The sequence below is a fragment of the Sinocyclocheilus grahami genome, unplaced genomic scaffold (genome assembly GCF_001515645.1).
Source record: "Sinocyclocheilus grahami isolate Dianchi unplaced genomic scaffold, SAMN03320097.WGS_v1.1 scaffold248.1, whole genome shotgun sequence".
Taxonomy (NCBI): domain Eukaryota; kingdom Metazoa; phylum Chordata; class Actinopteri; order Cypriniformes; family Cyprinidae; genus Sinocyclocheilus; species Sinocyclocheilus grahami.
In genome coordinates this window covers 965,013-981,314 of record NW_015505427.1, presented here as the reverse complement: position 1 = coordinate 981,314, position 16,302 = coordinate 965,013, and the positions used below count along the sequence as shown (strand labels likewise).

The 16,302-nt window shown below is 37.1% G+C and overlaps 1 protein-coding gene across 1 annotated transcript; it reads left to right on the top strand.

Moving 5' to 3' along the window:
• The first annotated feature begins 920 nt into the window (after positions 1-920).
• LOC107598217 (thrombospondin-3b) lies at positions 921-14,635 on the top strand. Its single transcript, XM_016289496.1, has 23 exons — positions 921-1,624; positions 3,316-3,522; positions 3,641-3,894; positions 4,906-5,008; positions 5,796-5,822; positions 5,920-6,002; positions 6,255-6,306; positions 6,416-6,564; positions 8,987-9,124; positions 9,211-9,285; positions 9,410-9,562; positions 9,805-9,915; positions 10,237-10,344; positions 10,510-10,669; positions 10,754-10,872; positions 11,544-11,596; positions 11,802-11,995; positions 12,316-12,494; positions 12,634-12,682; positions 12,758-12,954; positions 13,567-13,739; positions 13,855-13,994; positions 14,118-14,635. The coding sequence occupies exons 1-23, from the start codon at positions 1,543-1,545 to the stop codon at positions 14,171-14,173; spliced, it is 2,862 nt and encodes a 953-aa protein (XP_016144982.1). The 5' UTR covers positions 921-1,542; the 3' UTR covers positions 14,174-14,635.
• Positions 14,636-16,302: the final 1,667 nt, after the last annotated feature.

Genomic DNA, 16,302 nt, shown 5'->3' with positions numbered 1-16,302 from the left:
GTTGTGTCCACACACTGCTAAGAGACATTTATATGCAAACACCACGTAAAAGTGAAATTTGCATCCAATGTCTACTTTAAAACTGAAATATAATCTTAATTCATGTGATGAAGGATTTCGAAAGTGTGACAGTAATCAGTGTTGAGTACTACTGTAAGGTCTACCCTGCCTGGTTTACATGTTTGAAAATGATAAACAGTTGAAAACATTAGAAATTTAGAAAAGTAATCAAATGTAATCAGTTACATTACTTAAAAAAGTAATTGAAAAGTTACACTACTTATTACATTTTAAGTAGGGTAACTTGTAATCTGTAACCTATTACATTTCCAAAGTAACCTTCCCAACACTGGTTACACCCAGCTCTGCTTACCACTAAGTTGTTGTGTTTTCATTCATTCACTTAGTTTAGTAAAGACCATGTTCCTTGAAGATATTTTTAAACATTCCTACAGTGAATATCAAAACTTAATTTTTGATTAGTTTATGCTGGTCCTTTGCTGGTTTAAGATGGTCCTTTGCTGGTTTAAGCTGGTCCTTTGCTGGTTTATGCTGGTTCTTTCCCAGCCCATGACCAGTTTAAACCAGCAAAAGGACCAGCTTAAACCAGCGTCAAAACATACCTAACCAGCATATGCTGTTTTTTTCAACAGGGTAATAGACTATGCATTGCTAAGAACCCAATTTGGACAACTTTTAAGGCAAATTTCTCAATCATTTGATTTAAAAAAATGTTTTTTGCACCCTCAGATTTTCAAATAGTTGTATCTCAGCCAAATATTGTCCCATTCTAAAACCATACATCAATGGAAAGCTTATTTATTCAGCTTTTCTGTTCAGATAAATCTCAATTTCAAAAAATTTACCCTTATGATGGTTTTGTGGTCCAGGGTCACATTTACAAGTTAGTCAAAGCTGAAGGGAAGTTTGCGTTTACCAGACGCTACAAAACACTGACAAAATAAGTTTAATGTCATTAACCAATTTAAAACACAAGCAAGGAAGCATACTATAAATAATTAATAGTCTAAATAAGACAAGCGAATTGAGCTCCAACGGATCCCGCCCTCTAAATTATCTCAAAAACTTTCTCATAGCTTTATTTTGTACTCTGGCCGTAGTATATGCTTCATTCACAAAACCCAAACTCGGTAGATGTATGTTTAGTCTCAGAAACAAAAACTTTGAAAGATATTTTCCTTTGCGCGGTGAAATTCAATCTGAGAGGAGCTCAGTGCGGTATGAACTGTAGGCGCAGCGGGAGAGAGCCGCAGTAAATACTTGTAGTTGATTGACAAGGGCTCGTTATCGCAGCTCAACTTCTGTTTCTCATCTGGGACAGAAAGTGTGGAGCGCTGCAGAGCCTCGGAGGAGCCTCCAGACACTTTGAGCCCCGGGCCGTTCAGGTCACAGAGACTCGGCGGGGTTATGTGATGTTATGAGGCTCTTGGAAGCTGTTCGCGTCTTTGGGAAACGGGAATTTAACTGGATTATATTTTAATCGGGTTATTAAACAATATCTGCTGCACTTGGTTCAAGAGGATGGAGTTGAGGAAAATTGTGCCAGATCTGCTTGTCCTGTATGTTGCGTTTGGACACTTCTCCGAATCGGCGGAATTTAAAGGTTTCCTTTTTATTTTAAATCATACAGTAGGCTACATATTCAAATGTAATATGATTTGAATGTTGTTGTTATTTCCATTGGACTGTAACGCTGCTTTTCTTAAGTTCGTTTGGACAATTAAGTGGTGGTGTAGGCTAAGTTCAGAGCTCTCACATTCTTGGTGACAAAGTGGTAATCTGGTTAGTTGTTGTGCTGTTAAACCGTTAAATCATAACCCAAATAGTCCTTTATTGTCTCATTTCATGCTTCCCTCGGTGCTCGAACAATGAGATAATGACATGTAAATGGAAGCTGGTATCCATACAAACATTGATTGTCAGAAAGTAACTATTTATTAAGGGGCAATATTTGCCCCCTAGATTTTTTTTAATGGGTATTTGTTATTATGGCATGTAACTCTGTTTTTTTTTAATTGCACATCTTTCCTCGAATGAAAGTGCATATAAATGTAAAATGTTATATATATAAAAAAGACTCATTTGCACAAGAAATAATTGACTGAATGATGTTTATATAGAGAAATATTTATAAAAACAATTAAGTAAAAATAAGAAGCTGCCTCCTTCCATTAACAAGCTTTGCATATAGCCTACCAGTACAACTATAGGTACAAGAAATACAGGTAAAAGATCCTTTATCTAGAGGAATAGAGCCAGCTTCCGTTTAGTTTGTGGCTTGCACTGTAAAAGTAACTAGGCTACATATTTTCCAGTTAATGGGACCTTTTAAGTCATAAATACTAAGAACATTAAGTTACATAAGAGCCCATGTTTCATCAACAGAATCCCCCAAAAGTTATCCCAACTAGTCAAAGGTTTCTGAACAAAGAATTTCAAATTGAACAATATACTGAAATGTTAAGAGTTTGTGAGTTCCCAGCATGCATTGCAGCATGAATAAAATAGGCCTATAATCAAATCAAATAATTTTCGAATTATTATTTCCCGTAACTTGAAAAAGGTCACTTGCTTAAAAGTCAACAACTCTGTAGAGTTTAGAGAGAAGCCAAAAATCACCATGTTAGGTTATATAATAATAGGACGCAGGAGAAGAAAGTTCAACACTCTTCAGCAATAAAAAAAGTGAAACACAAATGTTATGTTTATGTATCTAAATTTTTGCTTATTCATGTGGTAGAATTGGATAATCGGAGGTCAGCAGCAACGACAAATGGGATTAAATACATAAAGGATGTATATGTTATTTAACATATTTAGTTATGACAGGTTTATGTCATTCTGAGTTTGCATTTCACTGTTTTTATTCATTTTGATATATCATGTTCACATAGTGCACACAACGCCTCTGCACTTACTCCCGATTTCTCTCAACATGGGGACAGGAGAGCTGTTAGTCAATTAACGGGAAAACAAAGTAACTGGAGTTACTTATTTGACAAAGTAACTGTAGATTAAAAAGTAATGTGTTACTTTACTAGTCACTTGAAAAAAGTAGACTATTACTATTCAGACTATTTGTCTATATAGTAATACCGGCCTGAAGCAAACAAATACTATGTCTATATATTAATCTAAATACAGTAATTAACATTAGTCTGGATTTGAAGCCTGATTTCAAAACACTCTCCGTCCACATTTGTGTTTTCAAGCATTCTCCAAAAGTTTCTCGTTCATAAAATAGATTTATCTGCGCATGTGATTTAGCCTTAAAATCTATACTCTTTCTTCCAGTGATTAATGTATTGGAGCTCCATGATGCACGTCAGACAGCTGCAGCTATAGAGAGTCTGTCTGGAGCGCTGCAGACGGTAGGAGATCTGTACATCACCTCCACCTTCATGCTGCCACCCAAACTCGGCGGCGTATTGTTCGGTCTCTATGATGAAGAGGACAACAAGAAATACCTGGAGGTTGCTGCTGTAGGCAAGATCAACAAATGTAAGCTCTTTTTGGGTCATTTGCAAACATTTCCCCAAATGTCATTAGGTGCTCTATAAGTCGATATTTGCTTATGATTCATGTCTTTGGAAAGATCACTTCTCCTTTCTCTCCTCAGTACTGGTGCGATACTTGCGCTCTGATGGAAAAGCTCATGCTGTCAATTTACAAAACCCAGTCCTCGCTGAGGGACGCACCCAATCACTTATACTCAGAATGAGTGGACTGAGACGCAGTCACATAAACCTAGAGCTTTACGTAAACTGCCGTTTGGTGGACTCTGCTCAGGGCCTCCCTTCATTTGTCGGGCTTCCATCAAAGGCAGAATCTTTGGATGTTCGCACCGGACAGAAATCTTATGCCAGGATACAGGTGATTCATTTAGGTCAACAATTAATGATCTTTTTTTTTTTTGTCATGCAGTCAATGTGAGTCAAAGTAACTGTACAGCAAATTTAAAGGGATAGTTCATGTCATGATACTTTATGTTTCAAACCTATAAGACTTTGGTCATCTTTTCGAAAAACACAAATGAAGATATTTTTAGTGAAACCTGAAAGATTTCTGTCCTTCCATTGAAAGTCCACACAATTAAAACTTAAAATGTTAATTGATATTATAAAGACATTGTTAACATAATCCATAAGAATTGAGCAATTTAAGTCTAAAGAGATCACTTTATATGACGAACAGATCTAATTTAGACTTTTATTCAAACATCTTCAGAGGCCGCTAATATGGATTAGGCTTTATGTGGATTATGCTGTACGCTAAAATAGCTTTTTATACTTTTTAATGTGTGACAATTTTGGTTATGTGGAATTTCAGTGGATGAATGAGTAAATGAGAGAATTAAAATTTTTGGGTGAGCTATCCCTTTACAGTAGATGCACACCTCATAAATGATATTTCAAATTGTGTGATTTGTGCTTTTTAAGTGACTTAATTGTTTGAGCTGGCAGACAGTATGACTGGTTAGAAAAGTCTCATAGACTTAAAAAGAGCAACTCAAGCCAGACAGACCAAAATATCATAGAAACTCAGAGGTGGGCTCTTTTAAATCAAATCCATTTGCCTTAGCCACCACTCACAAGTTACCTTGCATAGAGATTTGTATGAACCAATGTAAATATCTAATTAGTGTTGTCTTCAATATACATATGCAAAGTTGTGCAGACATCCTAGTAAATGTGTTTAGTACAACCGTTGTTGTAACAGACCATGGATGTCTGATTTAGCATCACCTGACTGACTGCTCTGTTTAATGATAGGTGTCAATTTGCCTGTGTGGAAGGTCAGTGTGTTAAAGTGTGTAAGAAGAGGGACGAGGAAGCATGTAAATGTGCTAGTATTGAATATGTTTCATATATGTATATATTTTAGGGTTCAATAGAGTCTGTTAAACTAGCTCTCGGAGGCTCTCTGGCTACAGCTGGTCTTCTCATTGACTGTCCATTCCAAGGAGATTCAGCTATAAGCAATGCAGGTAAACACTATTCTGACAGCATAAGGAGAACTTGTAATGTTTTTCACACACTGTATTTAAAAATACATTCTGCTCAGTATAATATTCCTTTACAAACAGTGTCATGTCATCATACTGCCCTCTTGTGGCAATGCAGAAATTCCACAGATATTATTCCTACAAACAATTCATACATTTTGAAAATGAGGAAAAACTGTAGAAAACTGTAAAAAAAAAAAAAGTTTGGGGTCAGTAGGATTTTTTAAATACTCTTATTAAGCAAGGATGCTTTAAAATGGATCAAAGTGACAGTAAAGATATTTATTATGTTACAAAATATTTCAATTTCAAATAAATTATGTTCTTTTGATTCAAAGAATCCTGGAAAAAGTGTCACAGTTGCCACAAAAATATGAAACAGCATAACAACTGTTTTCAACATTGATAATAAGCATAAATGTTTCTTGAGTAGCAAATCATCATATTAGAATGATTTCTGAAAGATCATGTGACACTGGAGTAACGATGCTGAAAATTCAACTTTAGCATAACAGAAATAAATTACATTTCACAGCATATTCACATAGAAAACAGCTATTTCAAATTTATATTACAATATTTTAAAATATTGCTGTTTTTACTGTGTTTTTGATCAAATAAATGCCACCTTAGTGAACATGAAAGACTTCTTTCAAAAACATTAAAAAAACTCTTACCAACCCAAAATGTTTGATCAGAAGTATAAGTATATTTATTTGTTTTTGAACTAGAAACTTTGAGATAAAATGTGACTGTTGTTTCTTTACAGTAGGCAGTGACATTAATGCCATCCTCGGTAAATATCAACAAAGATTCAATCATATGTGCATGTATTATTACAGCTGAATTATTTTCATGCCTGTAATGCTTTTCTGTGATAATAATGTGGCCAGGTGATCAGACCAAAGCTCTGATCGGACAGTTGATCATCTTTAACCAGATCATGGGAGAGCTGAGAGAGGATATCAGAGAACAGGTAAGAGAACACCATAGAGAGAGGAATGAATGAATGAGGATGAAAATAGGAACAGGCTTAGATGTCTTCATCAGCCCTATAATTGAATATGAGATTATGTGGCTCACAGGAATAGTTTTCACAAATCACTTAACTATAGTTGTCTCTGCATATTACGCTTGGATTGGAGGATATATATTTTATTACATCTGTTTTTAATTGGAACATTGCATTTTATCAAATTAAATTCTTTCTACTTTGATGTGTTTTCAGACAAAAGAGATGTCTCTCATCAGAAACACCATTCATGAATGTCAAGTGTGTGGTAAGGGATGGAGTAAGAGCTTGGAGATGGCAGATCATGTTTTGATAAACATGTCTGAAGATTGTTGTGATATAAGGGTAATCTGTATGTGTGTCTCTCTGTTTATCAGGATTCCATGAGCCTCAGTCCCGATGTCATCCTAACCCCTGCTATAACGCTGTGAGCTGCATGGAGAGCACGATGTACCCAGGATATCAGTGTGGCCCCTGTCCAGAGGGCATGACTGGAAACGGAACACACTGCCAGGACATTGATGAGGTTCCTGCAGACAGCATATTATTATTATTATTATTAATTTTATTACCTGAGTCTTAATTAATTAATTAATGGACTTTATAGTATACTTATATGCAAATTGAGTGTAATGTGTTTTGACACTGTATTGTCTGTTCATTGCAATTAAATTGTACTGTTACTGTTACGGAGTAACCAAAACATGAGACGTGCGGATCCATGTGCAAAGCTTTTATTAAGACGTGGTCATAAACAGGCATAGGTCAGACATAGGCAAACTGGTATGTAGAAGACAAGGCAAGGATAGTCCGGTAAACAAGCGAGGGTCAGTCGATGACGAATGTAATCAAACAGGGCGAGACTAGAGGGATAATCCAGGTACAAAGCAAAGGTCCAGGCAGGGACAAACAGTATCCGAACAGGGCAAGACGAGAGAGGTAATCCAAAGTACACAGGCAATGATCAGAAGACGAGGAAACAGACAAGGCAAGACTAGGCTAGACTAGACTAGACTAGACTAGACTAGACTAGACTAGGAAACTTCAAGTAGGCTCCGTAACGTAGCTATCACAACTAGCGATATGCGCATACAATACTCGGCAGTTTGAAAGGGATCTGAGTGAGTGTTATATAGTGAATATGTGATTGGTTACAGCTGTGTGCAATCAGTGCAGTGTGCAATCAGTGCAATGGATGATGGGATATGTAGTCCGGGATGACATGCAACAGTTTGTGTAGTGCGAGAGTCAATGTAATGGAAGGGTGACCTCTGGTGGAGAGTGAATGGAAGTCCATGGACAGAATTCATGACAGTTGCATTATATTGAATGCAGTTAGCTGAATTTTAGTTTGCTCTTTTGACCCACTTAAGTAGGACTTAAATACATCTTTATATGTAATTTCATAATTACTTATATTTTCTTTGAAATATAGATACAGATATAGATATATAGATTCTGCTGCTGAATGTACTGAAAAAAAAAAAAATTTACTTTAATGTCATTTCTATTGAAAATTGTATTTCAAATATTTAAATGTTAGTAGACATTTGAAACAATTAACTTGCATTTTAGTACATTTAAAATATATTAAAGGGGTCCAATTATGCTCTTTTACAAAGTCTTGATTTTGTTTTGGGGGTGTACTAGAACAGGCTGTCATACTAGGTTGTTCGAAAAACACATTATTTTTCACATATTTACTCGGCACCTGGTCGGGAAATGTCATTCCTCTTACCATAGCCGCCTGCGAGCTTCAGTGTAAATATTGCGTCAAAATCAAATCAATTTAAGCGCGATTTAAACCCAGATGATTGTAACCACTCTAATGGCGCTTTCCCACTGTATGCTACGGCACGGTACAGTTCACTTTGGGGGGGGTTTCCACTGTGTACAGTACCTGGTACCTGGTACTTTTTTTAGTACCACCTCGGTTGAGGTTCCAAGTGAACCGTACCATTACCAAAACGTGACGTGTAAACTCTGCTGATCACTGATTGGCCGGAGAGAATCGTCACTACCTGCGTCACTGAACTTGCGACACAAACACAACAGAACCACTAGATTTAAATCAGCACAGCCAGCGAAGGATCGAATGCAACTGTTTAGAACTAGAGCACCTTTTTTAACAACCAAAAAAATGGCTGTTTTGTGGTCTGTTGAGGAAGTACAGACGTTCCTCTCGTTGATAGCAGAGGAGCGGATCCAGCGAGCTTGATGGGGCGATGCGGAATGAAAAAGTTTTTCAGGAGTCGCGGCAATAGAGGCGGCACAACTATAACGAGCTGAGCCGTACCACGCAGTGGAAAGCGCCATAAGTTTGTCTGCCTTGGGAAAGCTAGCGTGTCTCCGACATAGTGATAACACTCGTCGCCTTCTCTAGTGCAGCTCAACCAGGTCTCGTCCCATTCGTCGATATTTGTGACATCACAAATCCCAGAAAATATGATGTAGTCCAAATTAGTCGTTCGTTGTAGTTTTTGAAAAGTGATTTCTGTTAAATAAAATATCTCCTTTTGAAGTGGACTTTGAGCTTTGTAAATTTGCAGATCTTTTTTATGCTCAAACAGCAACATTACAGACTAACTAAAGTTGAAAAAGTGAAAAAGCATAATAGGACCGCTTTAACTTTAAATGTAATGCTGAATATTACCGTTAAAATTATACTCAAGTACTTAACATGTGCTTTAGTAAAAATGTAAAATAACATTTAAAACATTTAAAGTAAAACTTAATTTGACATTATTACAAAGTGCACTTTTAGGTGTGTTAAGAAACATAAAAGTGTCTTCTCTGTAAGTTGTCTGTAAGTGGCCTTTTATTTCATTAATATCATATCATCTAAGTAAATTTTTTATATATTTTAAAGATTTGAAAGTGCACATTCAATACAATTCAAAACAATTTTTCACTTTTCTTTTTTCTCTCAATATCTCTCTTTGTCCTAGTGTACTGCTCAGCCCTGTGTTTCTGTAGAGTTGTGTGTGAACACAGCTAAAGGCTTCACCTGTGAGTCCTGTCCCATAGGATTCACTGGTCCAACACTCAGGGGGGTTAGTGTTGAGTTTGCCAAGAGCCACAAGCAGGTAAAAAGTATCAAAATTCAATTACAACAGAATTTTACATCGAAGTGAATAGGCTTTTACTGTGTGAATGTTGTTTATTTTTTCAGGAATGTGTTGATATTGATGAGTGTGCTGAGCACTCTGGTGCCTGTGTGCCCAACTCAGTCTGTATAAATACAGTGGTGAGTAAACTGTAAAAATGTGCATATAAATTAAAAAGCACTAGAATCGGCAACTCAAGCAGAGCAGCCATAAGTGATGAAACATGAATGTACTACTACCAAACTGACTGCTCTCTTTTTATAGGGATCGTTCAAGTGTGGCCAGTGTAAAGCTGGATTTGTGGGTAATCAGACTACAGGCTGTTTTGCAAGGAGGACGTGTGAAACTCTGGGCTATAACCCCTGTGATGTGAATGCACACTGTATGATGGGCCGCAACAGTGACATTTCCTGTGTGGTGAGAATCTAAAAACTCTAAAAACTTCATAATAAAGCCAGATAGATAATTTCCTACTTGGAAATGTTGAATCCAAAATCTTGCATTTGTGTACAAGTACATGCAGCGCTTAAGTGAGACAACAAATTCTTGTTTTCTTGTAATGTTTTGCATTACTTATTTGCTTCTTTTAAAAAAGCTCAAAAAGAACAACCCAGAATTGTCCAAATGGCTGATTTTTCTCTTCATTTTGTGTCTTGCAGTGTAACGTTGGCTGGGCAGGTAATGGGAACACCTGTGGTCCAGACTCAGACATTGACGGTTACCCTGATGGGCCTCTTCCATGCATTGACAATGACAAACACTGCAGAGCGGTACATCCTCATTTTACAGTGATTTTAGGAGGGAATTCACTAAGAATGAATCGCATGTTGCAGCGTAATAGCAGTCCAAATAGCACCTGTTAAATTGGATTGCAAGTAGGTTTTATGCGTTAAAAAAGTAACATGACTGTTTATTGAATTTTGTCCAATTAATTGCTTTGAATGGTTTTCTGCTTAACTGATGACAGCCTTCCTTCAGCAAAACACATATACTTTAATTTCTGTTGTGATTTCTTAACAATTTTGGTATAATATGCATATAAAATTGAATATCCCTTGAATAATAATAATAAATTGAATATCCCTGTGCAGGACAACTGTGCAAATACCCCAAACTCTGGGCAAGAGGACACAGATGGAGATGGGATTGGTGATCAATGTGACGAGGATGCAGACGGAGATGGAATTAAAAATGTTGAGGTTGCTGATCAAGTTGTGAAGAATTGTAAAAATATTTGAACAATCATTGGATACCAAACTGTTTTCACTTTGGCTGATGTCCTTCAAAATGTCTTTTTTTATTTATGTAGAAACACGTTCTTCATAATGACACATTCTTAAGCAGTAGCTATTTAAATTTTGCAGGACAACTGTCGTCTGGTGCCCAATAAGGACCAGCAGAACTCTGACACAGACTCCTATGGCGACGCTTGTGATAACTGCCCCAGCGTTCCCAATGGAGATCAGCTTGATACTGATGGCAATGGCAAGGGAGACATCTGTGACAATGATATTGATGGAGATGGTCAGTCCCATTCACTTTCATCTGTTCTGTGGTTTTACAGCATTGTACCACATCATCTGTTTTCACCACTTAATTTTTTTACAGGCATCCCTAACGTGTTGGATAACTGTCCTAAGATACCCAACCCCATGCAGACAGACCGAGATGCAGATGGTGTGGGAGACGCGTGCGACAGCTGTCCTGAGGTCAACGATCCATTGCAGGTTAGACAAAGAGAAGTACTTAACGCAAAAGGGTAGGGAAGGGAAAAGGGGGTGCCTTTAAGGACAAAGCAGAAGGTCCATCATGTAGGTTGAGATGTCTAAAAAAAGGCAGGAAGAGATACATGCTGAACTAGTGGTCATCAGGTTGGAATGATGTAAAACTGTATCATCTGTGTAGAAGTCATAGTAGATGAAGCTTTTATGATAGTGCCCAGTGAGGTTGTGTATATTGAGTAAAGCAGAGGTCCAAGCACTGAACCTTGCGGCACCCCAATAATCTAGATGCTGTCACGTGAAGTACAAGTTCCACAACACGTCTACTTAAACAAACTTTGATCATATTTCTCAAGACAAATCATTCATGATTGACCCATCAATAAATCAGAAATGTTTGATTTTATAACTACAGATACAGTAGTTCATGTTAGGGTTAACTGCTGTTTTTGAGCTAACAAGAGGTGAGAACTTGAATGACATCACGTTAAATGTACCAAGAACAAAATTTCTTCCATAATTATTATTAAAAGGCACATAAATGATAAATAAAATAAAGTTGATTGGATTTTGAACAAGTAGTGGCACTTGAGTCAGTGAAGGCAAAGGGACAGGTACTCCAACCACACTGCTTTTCAAATTCAATGATTCATTTCCATATTTTGCTGTTTTTGCAGTCAGATATGGACAACGATTTGGTGGGAGATGTATGTGATACAAACAAGGACATGTAAGTACCTGTGTAAATAAATACTTATTTTACCCAAGAACAGGTATAATGATTTTTACTGTTCTCAAAGTGTTATACTTGATTTAAGTTAGTTTCCTTTTGGTGTATGTCTCAATGTTCTTTTTGTGGTGAGATTCATTACTCAGCAAAATCCGCTTGTCATTCATTCTTTAAAGCTCTAGTGAAAATGATTCTCTGTGTGTAGGGATGGTGATGGATATCAGGACACACGGGATAACTGCCCTGAAGTACCCAACAGTTCTCAGCTGGACTCAGATAATGATGGCATCGGGGACGAGTGTGATGATGATGATGACAATGATGGGATTCCAGATATCCTTCCTCCCGGCCCAGATAACTGCAGACTTGTTCCCAACCCCAGTCAAAAAGATACTGATGGTCTGATTCTTAATTCTGCATTTTGGAAAAGCATACTAGCATACTGCTAAAAGTAATATCTCTGACTTCTGGAGTTAATTAAGTTTGACTGGAGTGAACACACACAATTTGATTAAAACAAATGACAACTTTTTATTTCTGGACCACATACATAATGTGCGCAGACTTTCATTTAAAAAAATAAATAAAAATAGTATGCAGTAACCAGTATACTAGTATTCTTTTCCAAAGACACCTTACATCTATAATATATTTATTTACTGTCTTACTGATCCAATCTAGAAATGAACATGTTTGTTTCGTACCTTCTCTCCCATCAGCTAATGGGGTTGGTGACATGTGTGAGGCAGACTTTGACAATGATAAGGTGACTGACTTGTTGGATGCATGCCCTGAAAGTGCAGAGGTCACTATGACAGATTTCAGGGCATTTCAGACAGTCATTCTCGACCCGGAAGGAGATGCTCAGATCGACCCCAACTGGGTAGTACTGAATAAGGTGATCATTAAATTATCATTTACTTTATAATTTTGGGCTTTTATTTTATCAGCTAGTCTCTGAGCTTTTACTACACTGTTGTGCACATTGTTGACAATGTCTGTGAAGTATTGTACAACAGCTTTGGTGTTTTTTTTAGGGAATGGAGATTGTGCAGACCATGAACAGCGACCCTGGTTTGGCTGTGGGTGCGTACGTAAACACATTTTCATAGAGACTCCATAAAATCAACAGCTGTATTAACCTCTTTATTCTTTATTTAGGCTACACAGCATTTAATGGTGTTGATTTTGAGGGAACAATCCATGTGAACACAGCCACTGATGATGATTATGTGGGATTCATCTTTGGCTATCAGGACTCTTCCAGCTTCTATGTGGTGTTGTGGAAACAGACAGAACAGACGTATTGGCAGAATTTACCTTTCAAAGCCTCAGCTCAGCCTGGACTACAGCTTAAGGTGAGAGGAAACGCAAAATACACATTGAAATTGTTTAAAATATGTAATCGAACTATGCACATGATATGCAGTGTAATCTCAATTAAATGTGAATACTTGCTGAGAAAAGCAAAGCAAGGAAAGTATGTTATTGTGGCAGATAAATAAAGCATTGGATTGCAGAAATGTCAAATGTGTTGAATGTGAGACAGGAATGTGGAGAAAAAGAGAGCAAAATGGGATTGGGACATAGTATATTTAAGATGTAATTTATTCCTGTAATGCAAAGCTGAATTTTCAGAATCATTACTCCAGTCTTCAGTGTCACACGATCCTTCAGATATCATTCTAATATGCTGATTTGCTGCTCAATAAACATTTCTGATTATTAGTATCAATGTTGAAACCAGTTGTGCTACTTCATATTTTTGTGGAAACCACAAAATACCGTTTTTTTTTTTAATTCTTTGATGTACTGGAAAGTTTAAAATATAAAAAAATCTTAACTGTCACATTTTATCAATTTATTCAGCATCCTTGATGAACGAAAGTATTAATTCCCCTTAAAAACAGTATAGTATATAAAAGTAGTGTATACGTCACCCAGTCTCTCTTTTTACCTCACTCTTCCAGGCAGTGAAGTCTCGTACAGGTCCTGGTGAGTATCTGCGTAATGCCCTGTGGCACACAGGAGACACACCAGGGGAAGTTACTTTGCTCTGGAAGGACCCAAGGAATGTGGGTTGGAAGGATAGAACTTCCTATCGCTGGCACCTCACTCACCGCCCACAGGTGGGCTACATACGGTGAGAGCTAATCTGACTTTAAACTTTAAGAGATACACAAAACAAGTACTGCTTACTATTAAAACTTGGAAAAATTGTGTAGAGTTTGACTGGATTCTCTATATCTATGGTGTAGATTAAGATTGTATGAAGGTACAGCACTGGTGGCAGATTCAGGAGTCCTGATAGACACAACTATGAGAGGGGGACGGCTGGGCGTCTTCTGCTTCTCTCAGGAGAACGTCATATGGTCTAATCTCGGCTATAGATGCAATGGTTAGTAGCATGATTTGGAATGCATTCTGAGCATCCGAGGGTCAATTTGACAGCTGTTTGAACATGCAGCTCAATACAGTGTTTGAGTGTCTCAGATTAACTCCCTTTTTGTATATTGCACAGATTCTATTCCAGATGACTTTATGCTGTACCAGAAGCAGATGAATGTGAGGACATAAGCATCCCCTCATCTCAAGAAGCTATGTGTGTTTATGTATTATGTGTGTTCAGAGAGGTAGGATGAGATAACGATTGAAATCAGTTTTTTATCTTTTGAAATTCTGAAGAGTATCAAAATTATACACTACACAGCACATGTTTGCATTGTGCATCATCATGAGTATTATGGTGTGGTATAAGAAAATGTTTTACTGTGCTATCTGGGTGAGAATCAACACAAACCCTAAAATATAAAGCTAATGGAATGTTGTAAAGATTTAAAAGCAATTTATAAGGTTGTAAAATAATACAGGCAATAAAAATGACTAAGTAAGTTGACTGAATTTGGCGGCTTGCAAATATGTTCATAAAAAAGTGTCCATAGATATTTGTGCATGATAAATGTGCACAGTCGTGTTGTCTTGATTCAGTGATTGAGCCATTTTCTCATGGTTTTCCCATCCAGGTCCTCATAAAGCCTATTTCATCCAAAGAGACTATGATTGTGAGGTTATTTTGGTCATTTCAGTACCATGGACAGTGCTTATGGAGGTAGAATTGTTGCTTAATTCCAAATAAATAGATTATGATCCACAAATAAATAGAATGAGATCCACAAATAAATCTTAAAGTTTCACAAACATGAATTAAATTCACAAATAAATAAAATGAGATTTGCAAATAAAAAACATATTCACAAATATATATTTATGTCACAACCACAACTTTGCCTGGCATTTATTTGTGAATCGCGTCCTGTGCATTTGTAGATAGCTCCACGCATTTGTGAATCGCGTCCTGTGCATTTGTAGATAGCTCCACGCATTTGTGACGCGAGAAATGTTTCACAATTCGCAAATGCACAGGACGCGATTCACAAATGCGTGCAGCTATCTACAAATGCACAGGACGCGATTCACAAATGCGTGCAGCTATCTACAAATGCACAGGACACGATTCGCAAATAAATGCCAGGCAAAGTTGTGGTTGTGACATAAATATTTGTGAATGTTTTTTATTTGCAAATCTCATTTTATTTATTTGTGAATTTAATTCATGTTTGTGAAACTTTAAGATTTATTTGTGGATCTCATTCTATTTATTTGTGGATCATAATCTATTTATTTGGAATTAAGCAACAATTCTACCCCCATAAGTGCTCTACTACATATCTGCCACAGTGTGGCACAAAACTTTACTGAAGAAAATAAATAAGGGCGTTTAGAAAAATGCATAACAGGAGTATTCGTATGATTTAGCCCAGACATAAACAATTTGGTGGTTAGCCGTGGTGTGAGATTAGGAGCCACAGCAGTATAAGCAAGACGAGAGAATGTTAGCAACAAACTAAAATAGAATTCACACACACATATATATTATGATTTATGCACTCTTAGTCTTAGGCTATCCAGTGTGTTCATGTAATGTGATTGATGGAGGTTAGCTGGCACGGGGTTCATGTCTGGTTCATAAATAGATGCTGTCACAAAATGTCATACCTGAATGTTTTTCCTCTTAACCCACACAAAAGATAAAATCGGCGATTGTGTATAAAATGATCACAGCAGTCGAATGAGGTCAGTCTATGATATTGGGTCATGAGGAACATTTTTGCTCCAACTAGTCTATTTGAACATAACTATTTTACAACTGGGTTGCTGTTTGACTGAGATCACATGGTTTCATGGGTCTGATGTCACTGAGACAGGAACCCAGAGAAATAATAAGGTTAATGTTAGGGATGTAATGTTACTTATTTCTGATTATGTATGTACGTATGGCTATGATGAAATACAAATTCAACAAAAAGTGGGAGAGCACGTTTTGGCTATTTTGAGATTGGTGTCTAAATTTTTCAAATAAATAAGCATCTAGGTTGTCTCATACATACATAGTTATTCTCTCATTCTGTAGAGCAGAGAAAGCAATGCCTGCAACCAGCCAGTTCAAATCCAAGTCACAGTCTATAGATGTTTAGACCTTCTGGCATTTGACCACTAGAAGGCAGCGTTCAATTGAATGCAAAATACAACACCGTAGAAAACAAGTCTTTCAGCTTGTCTGTGCAATCGCAAAGTCTGTCGCTGTTTATATCCACCATCAGGGGTGCCACTATGGTTTCCGGGCCCCTGAACATCATTGAGTTTAA